The sequence below is a fragment of the Hylobates moloch genome, unplaced genomic scaffold, assembly GCF_009828535.3.
Source record: "Hylobates moloch isolate HMO894 unplaced genomic scaffold, HMol_V3 SCAFFOLD_5, whole genome shotgun sequence".
Lineage (NCBI taxonomy): Eukaryota > Metazoa > Chordata > Mammalia > Primates > Hylobatidae > Hylobates > Hylobates moloch.
In genome coordinates, this window is record NW_026652280.1 from 157,680,428 (window position 1) to 157,700,377 (window position 19,950).

At 38.8% G+C, this 19,950-nt stretch overlaps 1 protein-coding gene across 2 annotated transcripts in view; it reads left to right on the forward strand.

Moving 5' to 3' along the window:
• WLS (Wnt ligand secretion mediator) overlaps positions 1-19,950 on the forward strand; it is a 129,718-nt gene that overhangs the window by 27,471 nt on the left and 82,297 nt on the right. For both annotated transcript variants that reach the window (XM_032155640.2, XM_032155639.2), the window contains exon 2: positions 10,609-10,881. In XM_032155640.2, coding sequence (XP_032011531.1) covers positions 10,609-10,881 — 273 coding nt within the window. The remainder of the gene's footprint in view (positions 1-10,608; positions 10,882-19,950) is intronic.

The window sequence follows — 19,950 nt, forward strand, 5'->3', positions numbered from 1 at the left end:
TTGGGAGGTTGGCCTCACGGAAGGCAGCTCTGGCTTCTTCCCAAACTGTCACTGAGTGCCGGTCTAAATGTACTTTGATACAGGCGGGACAAGGATTAAACCACTATGGCATTTAAAAAATGATGCTTAGTAGGCGTTTGATGAAAGTTTGTCTGTTACATTGAGCATAACTTACATTAATATGTTGATGACACAAAAGCCATATAATAAATAGTTCAAGTCTGCAGGACTTGCATGTTTAAGTTTCTGTGCTTAGTGGCACAAGGCAGAATAAGATGTAGTCCTTCCTCTTAGGAGCTTATAATTTTGTAGGGTTCAGAAGTGATGCCTGCAAATAAAGTAGAATGCTATAATAAAGACATACACCAGGTGATACTGGCACGAGAGGAAGTGAGGATCTTTTGTCAACTGAAGGAAAATCAGAGGAGGCCTCCAGCTGGCACACTGTAGGCATTTAACAAATTGAATGAAGGAGAGACGGCCCTTGAGCTAGAACCTAAAACTGATGAAATTTAAGGTACTTAATAATTGCATAGACTGTTTAATTTTGTGATTTCAATGTTTTAAAAAAAATAATTCCTAAGAATGTGAATGTTAAAACTGCAAGTTACCCTTAAAATGTACCTCTACCCTCAATTCTAGGAAATTTGCAAATTATAAGGGCCTGTGTTTTCTTTGAATAATCAGGGAAGGAAATATGCTTATTCTTGGCATTTGTGAAATTCCAGATAAAGACATTGACAGGTCTTACTTGCCCTTAGGCTTAACTTACAATGTACAACACTAAATTTTTGACCATTCAGAAGGCCCTGTACTTTAACTGCTTTTATCTGTTTATCTGGAACTGGTCAGAAAGTAGAAAACAAATCAATAAACTATGTGCAGCTCTTTGTTGGACCTTAATTTCTCCATTCCCTGGCATACCATATGCATGGATAGGAGACTTCATCATTGTGACTGAGAGGAACTTACATTTAGTTCAGGCTCTTGCTCTTATCTATCCATTTACTTCCCGAATGTTTCCGTGGATAAGGAACCCACCCTTTCCTGAGTCAAACTGTGCCATTGTTTGCCTACCTGAATTATCAGTAATTCTTCCGTAGGTCGCTGTGGACTCAGATTTTCTCTGACTTGAGTCCCTGTCTCTTACTATGCCTGCAAGTCCATGGCAGTGCTGTCTTCCTGAGTCAGATCTTGTCTAGGCGAACATCCTAAACACTGCCTACCTGCAACATGAAGTAATAACCAAGACCTGGTAGAAACGGGGAGAGTATCTGTTAGATTCAAGGGAGTTTGGTGCATTTTCAGGAGCCTATTACTCCATCATTTCTTTATGGAAGTCTTAGAGGTACTCCGTCCCTGACTGTAAGTCTCCCAGAAAAGCTATCTTGCTGGCTCCCTTTGTGTGACGCCAGCCCAGTGCTGGTAGTGCCTTGCCTATGGAGCTTCAGCAAGCTACTTACGGCCACAATCGTCTTCATTCATCCCTCAGCTCTGCAACTATCTCAGGTAATCTGAGAGTGCTAATAGATAGTGAGCGTTAATAAATAAACAGATAGTTGTATTGGAAGGAGCATTGGATATGAAATCAGATCTGGGTTCCAGTCCTAGCTCTATTTACTGATGAGATAAAAACCACTGATCTTCTAATATGCAATGGTGCTAATTACGTGACTTGTTAACTAGGGGGATTTGATAATCTATGTATGTGAAAGTTCTTTGCAATTCACATACTAGTTGTGATTCATGTTTATTATTAATAATATTGATAAAAGAATGTATGTAATTTATGAATAATAGATGTCTGATTATTTTAAATAACAAACGTTGGAAACTTGTAGAGTGTAATAGGCACTTTAGAACAAAGCCACTGACTGTGTTTCTTCTAGAAAATTTAATTTTGGTATTTTCTGATCCTAAAATTCCAATATAAACGTGTGCCTATGGTGAGCTTATTTAAGAAGGAGAGCCAGGTGTCCCCTTTTTTGTCACCTCCACCCCTACAGCTTTGCCAGAGCCACTTTGGGGGCCTCCACGGGGGCTCTGAGAGATTTCCCACACAAGAACTGGTGCACCCTCCATGCTGGGTTTATGAGATCATAGCCCAAGGTAGTAAATTAAAGATGCTATAATTCACTTTCCATAGGTGGTCTTGGCTGCATTCCACAGTCTTTTGGCTGAAAGTTTGCTGATTTTGAAGCACTGGCCCAAAGTTAAAACTTAGCCCAGATGACTGGGCAGCCGAGCAATGAGCAATAGCGTCAACAGATGAGCCACTGGTTTTTCTGTGGAGGTCTTTTGTGTTCACTTCATATGTATTTAATTTTTGCTGTTTTGAGTATTTCTGGAGTGACGGAGAAACAGAAATTGCAGGCATTTTTCAGGGATAGAGAAATTCGTAATTTGATGTACTTCCGTCAGTCTTTTCGATGTAGGCGCTCTTTGCTGCAGGACACCAAGGGTGGTAAGGGTCAGTTTTTGAGTCCTAATCCAGGCCACTGCTGGATTGCTACACATCTAATGATTGGCAGATTTTATGAGCTAAACCTCTGGCAGGGCCCTTTATGTGCATTTTATTATTTTTTCAAAAAGAGGGTAAAAAAACTAGCGCCAGTCTTGAGCCTAAAATAATTTCATGTTTACCACACCATTTCAAATACTATGTAAGAGTTTGGCTCACTGTCCCAAAGCACTTTAATTTTTTTCCTCTTGGTTCCAGTGCTCCTCCATTCCATGGGATCCACGCCAGGCAGGTAACAGAAGCCAAGTGGCGCTTGTTTGCCACGTAGATCCTGACAAGTATAGAGTGATTCTTCTATTCTTCAAAAGCTGTTACATCTTCGGCTCCACAACAATTGATGTTGTAGGCGAAGCATTCAAAATCCTCGTCTGCCTAAAATGTAAACATATGATTTTTTCAATATTTTTGAGTCGGAAGGTATTATACAAGCGTTTGCTACAATTTTTGGAAATTTGCTGTAAAAATATCTGTAATTTCATGAGTTTATGTTGTAGAGAACTATTTTTAAATAAGTGCTTGACTTTTGTGTGTATGGTACAAGTTATTTTGCATTCAACTCTGCTGTGTAGTTTTGTGTGTTTTGGTGGTAGTGGTTCAGTGTAAAGGAATGTTCTGCTCTATTAAAAAAATTAGCTTTCCTAGAACAGATGTTAGCATAACTAACTGACTGAAAATGGCTGGCAAGAATGAATTTCATTTCACTTAGCGTACCCCATTTCATGCACAAGGGCATAACTTTGATAATTCTAAAAATCACTTCTGGTCTAGTCTCTGTAGACACACTTTCAGCTCTCCAGTAATTGAGATTGAATTGTGAAATAATACTTCATTTAGTAAGCTAGTAAGATTTAATGGGTATGGTTGAAATATAGGAGAATCTTCTCTTCAAAGTAGGTGGTGGAGATAGCATAAGTGTCTACTATAACTTCAGAGCAATTTCAGTAAAAGAATTAACACACTGAATCATTTAAGTACTAAGTCAATTTAATGCAAATATTTGCACTTTCTTTAGCGGAACTTTTTGAAGAGCTCATTCTAATTAGCCATCCAAAACTTAGATCAGTGGTATGGCAGATATTAAGAAATCTTGTTAGGAACTGACTTTCAGTGAATGGTAAGCAGGATTGGCTTGTAAGACCTCACAGCTCAGCCAGTTAATATGATCTGGCCACTTAAGTTGTGCAGTATATTTCACATTTCCTTTTAACCAGAATTAAGGCTTTTGAGCTGGCGAAAGGCATGTGGAATGTCTAAGGTAAATCGAGAATATTTAAAGCTAATTTCTAAATTTAGCTAAAGATTTTCTTAGGTTAAATAAGTACTCTGGGGGCATTTAAAAAAAATGTAGTTATATAACAGGAATTCATCTAGCCTTTTCTGACAACTGTGTTCCCTTTCTCCCTCTTTTCGACCCTCCCCACCTTGATACATGAAAAAATCCAAAGCACACTCTGCAATTGCCCAAGGGTTTAAGTGCTCAATATGTTTTATATAAGTTCTCATAAGGCAAGCAGAGATATTTAGATAGGCAGAGCTTAGAACCAATTTGGGCATATGCCTTTTAGTTCTTATAAATACCATTCATAGTGCAATGGAGGTTTTCTCTACATTTCAAAGTAAAATGGATATTGAGCCATTCAACTTCATAGATCAGGTAAAAGTTTTGGGAGCTTATATTCATTTTTCAGCTATTGCTTCAAAAGTTTGAGGAGCTTATATTTCCCAGCTCTTGCTTCAAAAGCAATAGCTGGAAAAAAAAAAAGCAATAGCTGGAGAATATCAGCTCCCCAAACTTTAGAAGATATAGACATAGACCAAGTAATTTGTAGTCTCTGCCCAAGCCCGCCCCAACATTAATTCTATCCTTTGAAATCAGTCCCAATTATTTTTAAAAAATAAAGGCTACTAACCACTTCTAGTACCCTAAAATGTTTCATGGAACAAGATAGAGAATAAATAAAATGAAATTATAAAATATAAATAAACATGCACATTTTTACAGGTGGAGAGATGGTGCTGGCAGCTTTTTAACTGAGATTAGTTTTCAGGTGTTAAATCAATGTCTCAAGTCAAGAGGAGAAAGCTTGCTACCAACTTTTTGTATGTTTTTAAATCAATGTGTATTGTTGTTCCTATCATTTTTGTTAGATAAATTCTATTGTGAACATAAAATTCTCTAAAACATTTCTGAAATCTTTGACCATTTTTACTTTAAGTCATTACTTTTTAAAATGGTGGTGTTGATTATTAATTCTTACAAACAGGAATTCCCTTTTCAACTGGTCTATTCTCCACATTCCTTCCCCTTGTACCCCAAAGCAGAGTATTCTTTAAACATCATCTTCGTTGCAAGGCAGACATTCTTCCTCTAATTTAGAGGGAGGCTGTTGTCACCTGATGACTGAGACTTCAAAGGCTCTTTGGGGCCATTTGTGGGAACAGGACGGGGAGCTTCTCCGTTCGCACCTGACCACCCTCTCACTCCCCCTTCTCCCGCAGATCTCTGGTCTGGCCTTGTGGCTAGTTACAGGGCAGAGATAGGTGTCATAAAAGGAAACATTCCTGCCAAATAAAAGTTCTTTGTTATGTGTGGGTCTGTTTATTATTCCTTCTTTATGGTGCTCTATAGAGTACAGCCGGGACTATTGGGAGCAGAGGCCAAGGCACTCTAGTTGGAACTAGACCACTGATTAGAAAAGGCAAGGGTGGACACAGAGATAAGAGTGTACTGCAGTTTTCACCTGTTAAATGATCTCTTTTTAATTGTTAATATTCAAGCACAGACATCTGCAGAAAATACGATTGTTTTAGATATTCTGTGACCCAGCACATGTTCTATCTCTGCCTCAGCACCTTCCCTCCTTGGCCATCCCCCATTCTCCCTCGGCTATTACCTGCTCTCTTCCAAGGCTAAGCCCTGCCGAAAGCCACCCTCAGCTCTTTTTACAACTGGAGCATCTGTGCAAACCTCTGTCGGAGAAATTTCCAATCAGGATGTAATTCTTTGTGAACTTCTCAGCCTCCCACACTAGCCTGTGAGCAAATGGGGGTTTGGGAGGCCATTTGTCTCTGTCTTTAGTTAGTACGGTACCTGCATAATAGTAATGCTCCTAGGTGATTGCTAAAGAAATGTTCATGACTCGTCATAAAGCAAAGAAATAAATAGTCTATGCTGGCTTAAATGGAGACCATGTGTCATGTCAGCATGTTGTTTTAGTTTTATTTTAACTTTTCTAAGAGGCAACCAAGTCTTGTATCTCTCTCTGTCTAACTCTTAAATTACAGGTTCTGGAAGGAATGGGGGCTAATGATTTAATGTTGACTCAATTTTAAGCATGATAAATGCTAGCGGTTGGCTAGATAGTAATTTGTAAACTGGATAGCCATTTGAAGTGAAATAACAGGAAGCTGACTGGAGTCAATGAATATTCTTCCAAAAGAAGTACTACAGGTTTAGTCATTGTTCACTTACATTTTTGTTCAAGGTTATGTTGTGACGATGACTGGCTTTTTCCTGTCATTCTAGTGTATTCATTTCTCCCACCTCCCAAATATCTGGCTGTTGCCCCTTCTCAGGGAGTGTCAGTTTACATATAACATTCATCAAAATTATTTTTTCCTGAAATTGTTTACTTATTGTCTGCTTCCTCCGTTATTTGTACGTTCCATATGGTTGGTGCCTATTAGGGTTACTCCAGCACCGGCAGCGTCTGGTGCATGGTAGATACTCAAGACAAATTTGGACAATATGCTGTGAGCCATAGTAATTATTCGTGTAACTGACGGACCACTGAATGTTCAGAGAGACCTCAAGTTGTGGTTGTACATTTCTTCACACCTTGAATTTGTTAGAAGTCTTATTGATTTCAAATCACTTTAACATTAAATGTTGTGTAGAATCACATTTCACAATTTGTGTACTATAGTGGAAAAGTGGAGGCCAAAAATACCGTATTGAAATACAGACAAAATAAAATGGTCATGTTTGATAAAGTAAAAAGAACTGAATTCATAGTGGACTGCATTTTTGATAAATAGCTCATGGTTTTATAACTTCTGTGCATATTCCCAAGGCTATCTTAACCAGCCGTGAGTTAACCACTTTACAGCGACTAGGCATGTTTGGTTTTGGCCAAATCGTTCTGTCATTGAATTGGTCTGGTGGAGAAGTAGATTTTGGCCTACTTGTTTTCAGTTAAACCTTATGCTATGGGTGGGTGGAGGAGACATTTATAACGTGTGCTGAGGCAGCTGGGTAATATTGCATTACTATCCTAGGAATACTGGGGAGTGGTTATTTTTAGCTTTCACCTGAGCAAACATGACTCAGTTTGTTGCCCTGAATTTATCCAGCCCCCTCTTGAATACACAAACTCTATTAATCCCTAGAACCACGCAAGTGACTAAGTAAGGCCTTCATTACAAATACCTGTTATTGTGGCTTGTTCAAAGGTTGAAGATAATTTAAACTTCCTCCATTTAGCTCTTTTCTCTTAATCCCACACACTTTAAAAAAATTTAAAGACAGATCAAACTTTTTTTGATTCTAGACACAATTTGTGACCTGTGTAGCTAAAATTTTGACTATAGCTAATGAAAACACCTTCTATGGTAGGTGACCAGCTACCAGCTATAAGCTTTGCTTTTGGTTTACTTGATAATGCTGTGTATATAAAGAAACACTTGGGAATTCACTTTTAGCTGGAGTAGGACATTGCACTGAGCTGTGGATGTATTATTGGGGGAACTGTACATGTTTGAATATCAGGATGTCTGTTTACTTTCTCAAGCAATACATGTGTTTTCTCTTTTGAACACTATTAGAAAAACGGAAAATGTTGAATTATCTTCAGGTTTTGAAGTTATGGAAAACATTTTTGAGACTTGAGGACTAATTTATTCAAGTGAAAAAAATTGTGATTCTCATAGGATAGCTTGAGACGCACTTGAGGCTTCTCCAAGTTCACTGCCATGATATTTATGAAAATATTAGTATTTCTGGGATTTCTTTTCTTTATAGAAGAAACACTAATGAGAGGATGAAAATAATGCAGGCCCCTAAAAAGGCAGGCGTTCACTGCACTCATTAAAAATGCTGCCTTTGTGACCGTAAAGTGTTCAGCTTCTCTGTTATTAAGTTTGGAATGTGGTTTTGGAGCTTAGCTGAGCAACTCAGCCAGTTATTTTTCGTTTTGGTCAAGAAGTGAGAGACTTGTTTTTCAAGAAGGTAAAAAATAAAGAAAAAAAGGTTAGGTTCATTTTGGAAGAATAGAAGTTTTAAAATGTAGTAACTATTTTCTGCAGCAAATAGTCAGTTTGAGTATGTTAGCCGAAAATAGAATTCATGACTTTTGTCTCACTGTTTATTTCTCCAACCACATTAAAAAGGGTTCAGTTAAATGTGCCATTTGGCTTTTCTAATGTCAGTGGGCTATTTAGCTGAGTCAGGATAACCAAAGTTTGATTGACTCATATTTCTAAGAATAAGTCAGATGTCTGATTTTAGATGGATTAGATTGAGGTCTTTGTGATACAGTTTTGAGTTTTAAAGAAAAACGTCTGTAGCAGGGGTTAGTGGCAACTTGTATTGCAGTGTTCAGCATTCTACATGAAGGATGTTCAGCTAGAGCTTAGTGGTGTTGAGTTTTCTGGTAAGTGTTAATAGGCATTGTCCTAACTTCTTACAAACATAACATTTTATTAAAAATGTATCATTAAAATAGATATTTAATAGAATAGAAAAATAATGTGGATTCGAACATTAGAAGTAGGGCAGAATATTAATAATACACATTTTTGCCTCATATAACTTTCTTTTTGCTCTTTATGTCTCTCCATTGCTATCTGATCTCTATTAAATAAGAGAGAATTTCTGCAAACATAATATACCAAGTATCAGATGCACAGAAATACACATATTTAAACCACACACATAAACCATAATTTATGACATTTTCTTTTAACTACTAACTTTCAAAGGTTTGTAGAGGTATCTATTTTAAAATACACTAGTAGGACCCACATAAAGAAAACAATGAAAGTTTCCCAAGAAATTTAAAAACAGATTGTAGACAATGGAGAAGCAAGTACTGTTCTTGGGAAAACTAAATGCTGGGGAAGGATGCTAATTCTGTCCACATTAATTTATTATTATATATTTATTATTTATAAATTTAATCTTCAATATCCTAGCAAAAAGATGTAAATTTGAAATGGATTGGGGAAGAGAGTTACTCTAGCAGATATTGATAAAAATAATAAATTTATAGAATTCAAAGCAATGTTTCGCTGACCCGTGAATTGACAGTTTAATGCATGGAAAAGAACAGATGTTCAGAAACGTATGCTTATATACATAAAGGTTAACAGTGATATGGTAAATCAACAAAAGGGAGGGTCTGTTCAATAAACTATAATTTAAATATTTAAGAAATAAAACTAGAACCTCACCACATCTCTTATAGCAATTTTCAGATGGATCAACTGTTTAAATATTAGAAAAAATGAAATTGCAAAAAATAAATAGAAGTCAATATAGATGACTATTGAATTTTGAGATGAAGAAGGTCAGTTTCTCTAAGCACAAAAGCATGGGGGAAAAAACATAAAAGAGGGATTCCATATAAGATCTGGAACTTCTCTATTTAACTGTGCATAAACAAATTTAGATAGCAGATGGAAAATTTAGGAGAAATTTCCAACAAAACATATTAGGCAAAGGATTATTCTTATAGATAACCTTTACAAACTGATGAAGGAGAAGTTGATTTTGGTGTATTGTGTGAGTGACTATTTTGCAACTACTAATTGAAAGATTTTAATTATAAAGAAAATATGATACAATGGCTAATATTTTATATTTTGTGTGTGCCCAAGCACTACTCTGAGTGCTTTAATATGTTAACTTGTTTAAAATATGCAATGACTTGGGAAGATTGGTACTATTATTATTGCCATCTAAGAGAAGATAAAACCGATACAGAGATAGGCTTAGTAATTTGCCCAAAACTTTCCTAGTGTGGATTTGTGGTGACACAACTAAAAATGAGAGAGCCAGGATTTGACACCAGACAGGTTGCCTCCAGAGCTGGTGTTATCACACACTACTCTGCTTTTCTAAGTGAATAAAAAGAAAAGACTACAAAACTATGCATGATATAACTATTTTATAAATGTGTTAATATTTGTGTATATTTTAAAGTTACACAATTTAATTCATGTGTGAACTTTTTATCTAATTACACAGTTATAGAAAAGACAGATGGCATTGTGACATTTTTCCAACAGTGGTTACTTCCCTCTAGTGGGATTTTGGGTAAATGTTGTTTTGAACTTAAAACTTCTGTATTTTCCAAGTTATTAATATTATAATCATATAACCATTATATAATCACAAAATAGTGTTTTTAAAGTTACACATTTCAAAGTTGCTTTGCTGTCTTGAGGTGCATCATTTATATTTTAGTACACTTTTGAAGTATCAGTCAGTGTTTGAGTTCCCATTCTCTGCTAGGTACCAAGCTAAGTGGTGACCCCTAGTTCTTTATCTTAAGCAAAAGCAATGTTGTACAATTTTAGAGCCAAGAGGAATCTTAGAAACTCTTTCGTTTCTCAGATGAGGGTCCTGAAGCTATTATAGATGTAACCGACTTACCCAAGATTCACTGACAGTAAGTTTTTAACCAGGCTTCGAATCCAGGTTTGAAGACTAAGGTCTTCTGACTTTAGATACTGTTCTCTATGAAGCACCAGAGCTCTCCAAGACCTCAATCAGGTGGGAACTGTAGCACAGTTGATTTTTTGTGACATTGTTTTGAAGTGCGGAAGTATAACTAGATTGGTTACAAATGTATTCTTTCACAGCAATTGAAAACATAATGGGAAGGTTCTCAGGATACTGTTATGACACCTCTGCAGGTCACTGAAAGATCCTCCCCGGGGTTTGGAAGATCCCTAAGTATCGCTGAGCCCCAGTTGTAGAAGGCGGTACAAAAACTGGAGGGAACACAGTAGTGGAAAGAATATTAACCAGAAACAGTCGTTTCAGTGGATGGTTTTTCTAAAACAGACAAACTTTCTCTTTTCAGCTCCAGGACCCACGACGGCAGTGTCCTACATGTCGGTGAAATGTGTGGATGCCCGTAAGAACCATCACAAGACAAAATGGTTCATGCCTTGGGGACCCAATCATTGTGACAAGATCCGAGACATTGAAGAAGCCATTCCAAGGGAAATTGAAGCCAATGACATCGTGTTTTCCGTCCACATTCCCCTCCCCAACATGGAGATGAGTCCTTGGTTCCAATTCATGCTGTGTATCCTGCAGCTGGACATTGCCTTCAAGCTAAACAACCAAATCAGTTAAGTGTACTCTCCTCTCATCCCTTTCTTCCCTTTGAGCATTTCCCTCTTTGGGTTCTTTCTGAGCCAATTCTAATAAAAGTAAAAATGGTAATAGTAATAGCAAACAATTATTGACTACTTACCAGGCACTTTCTGTGTACTTTATCTGTATTAACCCATTTAATCTTCCCACCAGGTTCCTTGAGGTAGTCTTATTATTTCATTTTACAGGTGGAACACTTGGGCACCAGTGAGGTTACTCATGATCTGAAGACTAGAGAATGGAAAAGCTGAGATTTCTGACTCAGAAAACTGCCCTAACCACCAAGCTTCATCACCTCTCTAGTGTCACAGGGGAGTTCACCCCAATGGAGTGACTTGGGGGTTCCTGAAAGGTTTTTATTATTTTTTTTTAAATGTCTTTTTCCACTGGGCTTTGAGTAAAGCTATGGCCTTAGAAAAAGATCCCTACCAAAATGGAAATGCCAACCCATGAGCACCCATTTCCCCACCAAACCAGGTTTTTTGTTTGTTTGTTTTAGCTTATTTGCAGTTCAAGACTCTGAGGGCATGAGACATATAAACTTTTCATGGGTAGAAAATCACTGGGTGATTTCTGGGAGGCCAATACATGTATGGCATCTGGGGACAGTATCAGGAATCTTAGGCCGAGAAGGAAGAAAACTTTTTTTTTTTTCCTTTTTTGACTGAGATGGGATCAAGCATGTGAGGGAAAGGGAAAAAGATGTGTTAAAGGCAGCTCTGTCTAGGGCCTGTCCACAGATCGAAACACTATTTCTTTTTCTTTTCTTTTTTTTTTTTTTTTTTTTGCTCTTGTTGCCCATGCTGGAGTGCAGTGGCACAATCTCGGCTCACTGCAACCTCTGCCTCCCGGGTTCAAGAGATTCTCCTGCCTCAGCCTCCTGAGTAGCTGGGATTACAGGCATGCACCACCAGGCCCGGCTAATTTTTGTATTTTTAGTAGAGATGGGGTTTCTCCATGTTGGCCAGGATGGTCTAGAACTCCCGACCTCAGGTGATCCACTCTCCTCGGCCTCCCAAAGTGCTGGGATTACAGGCATGAGCCACCGCACCTGGCCACCTATAAATATTTCTTAGCTCCTCATTTCTGTGGGTCAAGAATCTAGTTTGGGAGTCTCTGGCTCAAACTCTCTCGAGGTTGCAATGAAGCCGTTGGCCTGGTCTGCAGTCTCATCAGGCAGGAGGGCTCCACCGGGGGAGGGGGATCTGCTTCCAAGCTCTCTCTCACATGGTTGTTGGCAGGCTTCCATCCCTCCCACATGGGTCTCTCCAAAAGACTGCCTCGCGACGTGGCAGCAGGCTTCCCCCAGAGATGGTGAGCCAAGAGAGAGCCCGAGCAGTGCTGGAGAGGGAAACCGCTGAATCTCGCAAGCGACATTCCATCACTTCGGCTGTTTTCTGTTGGTTAGAAGTGAACTAGTAAGTTCAACCCACACTCAAGGGAGGTGATTACAGAAGGGCATGGATGCCAGGAGATGCGGATCATTAAGGACCATCTTAGAGGCTGACTACCTGCTGGCATACTTTTCAATGGAGTCACGGTTTCATTTGAAATATGTTCCCTGATTTATATCTAGATTAGGGGGTAAGATAGAAAGTTTTTTAAGAGCATGGACTTAGGAGTCCTACAGCAATGGGTTCAAATCCTTGTACCACTTTTTAAAAGCTCTGCAGTATTGGGCAAGTTACAGAACCGCTCTTAGCCAGTTTCCTCCCTTGTAAAATCTGGATAATAATGCCTAATTAACCAACTCACTCTAAGGAATAAATTAGTTTATGTAAAACTTTTAGGACATAGTAAGTACTTATTTTTTATTTATTTATTTATTTTTGAGACAGAGTCTCCCTCCGTCACCCAGGCTGGAGTACAGTGGCGTGATCTTGGCTCACTGCAATCTCTGCCTCCCGGGTCCAAGAGATTCTCCTGCCTCAGCCTCCTGAGTAGCTGGGACTACATTTTTGTATTTTTAGTAGAGACGGGGTTTCACCATGTTGGCCAGGCTGGTCTCGAACTCCTGACCTCAGGTGATCCACCCACCTCGGCCTCCCAAAGTGCTGGGATTACAGGTGTGAGCCACGACACCCAGCCTGGACATAGTAAGTACTATTAAAAAAATTAAAAATTCAAAGTAGCTATTAAAATTATCCAATTATATTTATCCTTATTGCTGAAATTCAGCCATTTTTCCAATTCTTACTTCAACACCTTGGTTAGTGAGATTAGTCTTTATAAAAGAAGCATACAGTAGAGAGAAGTCTTCTTATCCACAGGGGATATGTTCTAAGACCACCCAGTGCCTAAAATCATGGCACGGAACCCTATATACATACATGCTGTTTCTTCCTATACATATATACATACTTAGGATAAAGTTTAAATATAAATTAGGTGCAGTAAAAGGTTAACAACAATAATTAATAATGAAACAAAAAATACACTGTTCACAATTTTAAGGATAGAAGATTCATTCTTATTGTAGATATCAGCAACCTCAGCATAAGATTTTTTTTCTTTTAAGTTGAGAACTTTCATCTCCTCAAAGGAAGCACTTGACTTATCTCTTTAGCACATCTGAAATGCCAGCATCCCTACTCTTGCACCTTGGGGCAATAATGAGAGAAAATAACGATGACTTGCACACAAGTACTGTATATAGCACACAGCAGTCGATCCGGTAACCTAGATGGCTGCTAAGTGACTAACAGGCAGGAGCGGGGAGATGCTGGACGGAGGGATGATTCTTATCGGGGGACAGCACAAGATTTCATGATGCTACTCAGAACAGTGCGCAATTTAAAATTTAAGAATTGTTTATTTCTGGAATTTTTCCTTTAATATTTTTAGACTGTGATTGACCTCTGCTAACTGAAACCTCTGAAGGTGAAACCTCCGATAACAAGGAGACTCTTTTAGCTTTAATTTATCATTTCCTTGCTCAAAATATCTTCAGTGACTAACAAATAAGACTTGGTGTTCAGAGTCCTCTCCGTTCCTGGCTCAAGGCTACTTTCCAGCCTCCTTCCTCACGGCTGACCTGTAACCATTCTCTGCATCCTCAACAGGAGTAGTTTCCTGCCCTGTAAACACATCCAGAGAGTTTCTCCCTTTGCGTCTTCGCTGATGTTGATCCTGCCTACCTCTTCCTCTCTCGTGATTCCTCTTCTCACAAATGAAGGGCTCCTCCCAGAAGAACCTACTCATTCTTCACAACATCCCAAATGTTACATACCCCTGGAGTCTTCCTAGGTATTTTCTATATCATCTCCCGTCCTTATTCCTTCCTGGATATAATCTGTCTTTCCTTACACATCCTTCATTACTGGCCTTGTGCTGTTTACTTTATCAGCCTTGTGGTCTGCACAGTGGAATTATCTTCTGAGTCCTTACTAAACTATGAACTCCCAGTGGGCAGATTATGCAGTATGTTTACATTTGTGAAATCCACAGCTTTGTGTTTAGGAAGCTGTGGATGAAAATATTGGATTGTGTCATTCTTCTGCCACTAAAAGGAACATAAAGCAACTGATTGAGGTGCTTCCTCCCCTCCCACACTTCAAAATAAGAGTTTTGTTGTTTAACATTTCAGTATATATAAGTCTGGTCCCCACTGCTCCTATATTTTTTGCACTGATGAAATTGTGGTTAAGAAGTTAAGAATTGACTATAGGAGTTGTATGTTGCTACTTCCAAGTAGCCTGTTACATGACAGGCAGTTGTTTAGAGCAGAGTCTGACACCTGAGCAGGTACTTGCCACAGATTCCGTTTTCAGGTTGTGAGGAAAGTGCTGGATTATCTTGTGGTTCTACCTTTGACATCACTGAAGGTGACTGGCCTATAATTTGATTTCAAAACTTGGCATCAGAATCATTGAGTAACATAATGCAGAGCCTCAGGTAAGCTTAGGTGAAATTTTAAAAGTCAACGATAAATTTCTACAATTATACCACCAAAATTGAAAAAAGGTTAAATATGTTTAGTGAATGTTATTTATAACTGAACTTTTTAAAAGAAACTTTCCCAGTAATGTGATAACTCGAATACTTTTAGCTACTTTTTTTTTTTGCCAGTTTCTAATGATGTTTTGTATTCATTATAAATGGATTGAATATTTTAGAATTCTCCAAACTCATCTGAAATGTATTGAAAGCTCCCTATTTACATTTTTCAGCTTTAGCAGTGTGAATAAAATGATTTTAAGCTCAACTCTTGAGCATTTCTCCCAAACCAGAAACTAAGAAATAATTCTACCTGTTAAATAATTTCACAGGTGAATTACTTCCCAGCAAATACTAATCCTAAACAACCAAAATGCCCATGTTGGCAAAGCTTTAAAACATTTCTATATGTAAATAAAATATGAATGTCTTATTTTTTTCTCATGTACATCTTCATGCTCAAATATTTTATCTTCATCTACAAAAATACTGTACTCAAGCTTTCTATCTTAAAAATAATCCTTAATTTTCTTATAACATGAGAACTAGCACTTAATAGGGGGCATACTAAAAAGTTAACAAGATGGACCACTAATTATTCCTTTGATGAATGTATAAAATAACTTTCTTAATGGAGCTGTCAAGAAAACCACACCAAAAAATATTTTTCATGAGTAGCAGCAACACATTTTGGCTGCTAACTTTTTTTGTTGTTGTTGTTGTTGTTGTTGAGACGGAGTCTTGCTGTGTTGCCCAGGCTGGAGTGCAGTGGTGGGATCTCGGCTCACTGCAAGCCCCGCCTCCTGGGTTCACGCCATTCTCCTGCCTCAGCCTCCCCTAGCAGCTGGGACTACAGGCGCCTGCCACCATGCCCGGCTAATTTTTTTGTATTTTTAGTAAAGACAGGGTTTCACCGTGTTAGCCAGGATGGTCTCGATCTCCTGACCTCGTAATCTGCCCACCTTGGCCTCCCAAATTGCTGGGATTACAGGCATGAGCCACTGCACCCGGCCGGCTGCTTTTATATGAGAAGTAACATGTTGTGTTTGTGGGAATATTCATTTCCTTAAATTTATCCTCTCTGCCTTTGCTGATGGACACTGAGCAAGGCATTGATTATACAGATTATATATATTATGTATATTCAGCAGTATACATATACACACGTTTTAGTGTAACAGGCACATCAGGTCTAGATTTCTCTCTGATTTTGGTATTAAGAATGCATGAGACTCTCTACTTTTTATATTGTTTACCATTACTTTGGATTCCTTTCTGACAGCAATGAACAGGACTTCAGAGAAGAGTTTGGGAGTGTGGCAAATAAGATCCTATTACACATGATGGCTTCCTGCTTATCAGAGATTCACCTGTGACAATATTACTTCATATGTAAGGAAAGGTCACGAGCAATCCATTTTCTTTTTTTTTTTTAACTTTTCCAGGCAGTCTTTGAAATGAGTTTCAGATTTCAAACAATGAGAAGAGATTTCATGTTTGGGCTCTGAAATTAAAGCTTGGGTTTATGAAATATGTCTGGGCAGTGTTTTCATCTGCTTTTGAAGAGTCTTTGAGTAGATAAAATAATCTAAGGACTACATATTTTAAATGACTTCTAGTCACTTGGGGTTAAATGTTTATTCCCTTTAAATCTTTCAATTTGAAAGTGATACAGGTTTTAGCTAGGATTTGAGTTTCCAAACCCTCAGAAAACTAGAAAAGCATTGACTTACACTATAGAAGTTGGCCATTGTTTTAATTGCTGAATTTAATCAAGCTGGTGCCTTTGGGGAAAAAAACAATGGCATTATAAGGTACTTTATAGTAATAAATTTCCTGACACACAGCTTGTAAAATTCTTGCAATCTCCTGAGTGATAGGAATGCCTCTTTGCATGCTAATAAGTCAACTGATAGCTGGGGACTCCCAGATAGCTTCAGAATGGTCACCTGAAAGACCAAGGCATGATTAGAAGGGTGGGGAACTAATTTCAGCCCCACCCACCAACAGCCAGGAGGGAATAGGCCTAAAGATTGAATCACTCACCTATGGCCAATAATGTAATCAGTCATGCCTAGGTAATGAAGCCTCCATAAAAACTCAAAAGGACTGGGTTCTGGGAGCTTCCAGATAGCTGAACTTGCAGAGGTTCGCGGAGCATATGGCGCCCTTGAGAGGACAGGGGTGCTCTGTGCCTTATCACAGCTATCCTCAACCTTTTGGGCACCAGGGACCAGTTTCATGGAAGACACTTTTTCCACAGATGAGGGGATGAGGGATGGTTTGGGTATGAAACGGCTCCACTTCAGATCATCAGGCATTAGACTCTCATAAAGAGCATGCAACCTAGATCCCTTGCATGAATACTTCACAATAGGGTTCCCACTCCTATGAGAATATAATGCCGGCTGATCTGACAGGAGGCAGAACTCAGGCTGTAATACTTGCTCACCCACCTCTTACCTTCTACTATGTGGCTCAGTTCCTAACAGGCCGTTGACTGGTTATCTGTCTGCTGCCAGAGGGTCAGGGATCCCTGCCACACCACATGCCTTACCCTGTGAGTCTTTTATCTGGTTGTCCTTGTGTATCCTTTGTCATATCCTTTGTAACATGTGCATAAGTAAAGTGTTTCCCTGAGTTCTGTGAGCCTCTGTAGCAGATCAATCCTAAGGAGGAAGGTCATGGGAACGCCTATTTATAACAGGCCACAACCTGTCTTTGCGATGGGCATCTGAAGTGGGTGGCAGCCATATGGGACTGAGCTTTCAACCTATGAGACTTGATGCTATTTCCAGGTAAGTGGTGTCAAAACGGAATTGAATTTTTGGACACCCAGCTGATGTCTGCTGTGGAAGTGACTGATTGCTTGCTTGGTGTGTGGAGAAACCTCCCCTGACTCTGTGCCCCTCTCTTTCCATCACATCTGGGTCAGAAGCAGTCTGTGTTATGTTGATTATGAGTGGAGTGGGAGCCAAAAAAAGGTGGTTTTTTGTTTGCTTGTTTGTTTGTTTTTCCCCTCACTATGGTGGTAGTTTTAAAACAATAGTCTGTAAGAGCTGAGGAAGAGAGGCCAGTTAAGAAAATCTAGAGACTCGTAGATGCTTGGGAACAGGAGTCACTGACCTTTCGGTGAACACCAATCACAAATATGAACAGACCTGTCTGTGGAAATCCATGATTGAGTCAGTGCTGGCTTTTTGCTGACTATTTCAGAGGTACAGAATTAATGAATTTGTCAGGATGTAAACATGATGCTTCTGTCTAGTTGTTAGGGATGTGGGATTTCAATTTTTACTGTAAAGGAGTTAGGAAATGGAGTATGAGTAGGCGGAGAAGAGTGTCAGAAGTCAGCCTTAACATTTGGAGTCTGGATGTATTATGAATCATTGATAAAAATGGTTATTTACCTGATGCTCTTAGACCTCTTGGTAAGGCCAAGTTCTGTTATTTGAAAATATACTTGAGTGTTTTTGTTTTGTTAACAGATGCCATTCTAAAATACTTTCCCAAATATACCATTTTTTAAAAAGTCACTCTATTCATTAGGAAAAGAAAGGTTTGGGTTAGCTAAAATGGTACCCACTGGAAATGGGTTGTCACTCTAATGATTACAACTACAAGTCATATAGTTAGTATACCCCAGACTCTCCAAGGGCTTCTTTTGAGGAACCTGGGTGCGTAGATCAAAGTTAGAGGATTTGTTTACATATCTCTCTTTCCAGCTTTCAAATCTATAAGCTGTTGAAATAGAAGCACTAGAGCCATTGGCAGAAAGCCTCAAGATGGATAGCTGTGTCTTGAGCAGTAAATCTAGGAGTCTCAGGGGTTGAAAAATTCCTGAGACTGAAGAAATATTGGTAAATGATGAAGGGTAGGGGAAAGCCGGAATAATGTCTATCCTATTCTTACGTCATGAAAGCATTATGTTTCGCCTTGATCCTTGTGCTGTACACTGGAACCCAGTGTTAAGTCTTACTTGTTTCATTATTGCAAATGGTCACATGAAGCAGAATTCTTTCGATAAGTGGCAAGTGATTTTTCTTTCCCCACACTGAAAGCATTTCTGTATAACAAATTTCTAGTTAAAGTAATTAGAATGATATTATTACCAGTCAGTTTTCAAGTTAGATGGCTGAGTGTCCTGGGAGAATGTTGACTGACTTTTGGCAGAGAGTAATTGTGCTTTTCCATTTGTCCATTTATTATGGAATGTTAGGCGGACATCAAGGGAAGACGACTGGAATAAAGGAACAATCTATTGACCATAAAAAAATGCTCTGAATTTCACCCTTCTACAAATTCACCCCTCACATTATCTACAATGGTGATGGGTGAATTTGTAGAAGGATGAAAGTCAAAGAATCCTTCTAGGGACTAATTTTTGGCCTTCAACAAGAATTGTGATATTTAATTCTGTGTTTTCTGATGCTTCTGAGGAAAGTTCCATAAAGAGAGCTGAATGGGGCAGAGGATTTTATACACTATAAGAACTATCCCTGCTCTGGTGGAACAGGCCATTCGTAGTATGGTATCCACATAATTGTATTTCTATGCTTCAGCAGATAGTCCTTATTAATAAACTATGTTGAAGCAACTGCTAAGAAGAAATGTATAACTCCACTCTCCCACCCCTACTACTCCCCCCACCAAAAAGAGGTCTTCTTTCATTTACGACCGTGTCTTCTTTAATTTATGACTATGTTATAGCCAGTGTTAAAACTATCTAACATTTTGGCTGGGCACAGTGGTTCACACCTGTAATCCCAGCACATTGGGAGGCTGAGGTGGGTGGATCACCTGAGGTCAGGAGTTCAAGACCAGCCTGACCAATATGGTGAAACCCTGTCTATACAAAAATTAGCCCAGCGTGGTGGCGTGTGCCTGTAATCCCAGCTAATTGGGAGGCTGAGGCAGGAGAATCACTTGAACCTGGGAGATGGAGGTTGCAGCAAGCCGAGATCGCACCACTGCACTCCAGCCTGGGCAACAGAGCAACTCTGTCTCAAACAAAAAAAACCTCTAACATTTCTAATTAGGTAGTTTTTATTGTTGGCTAGTGACACTAGAATTTCAAAGTTACCTTTTAAGTTTCTTTACCACAATT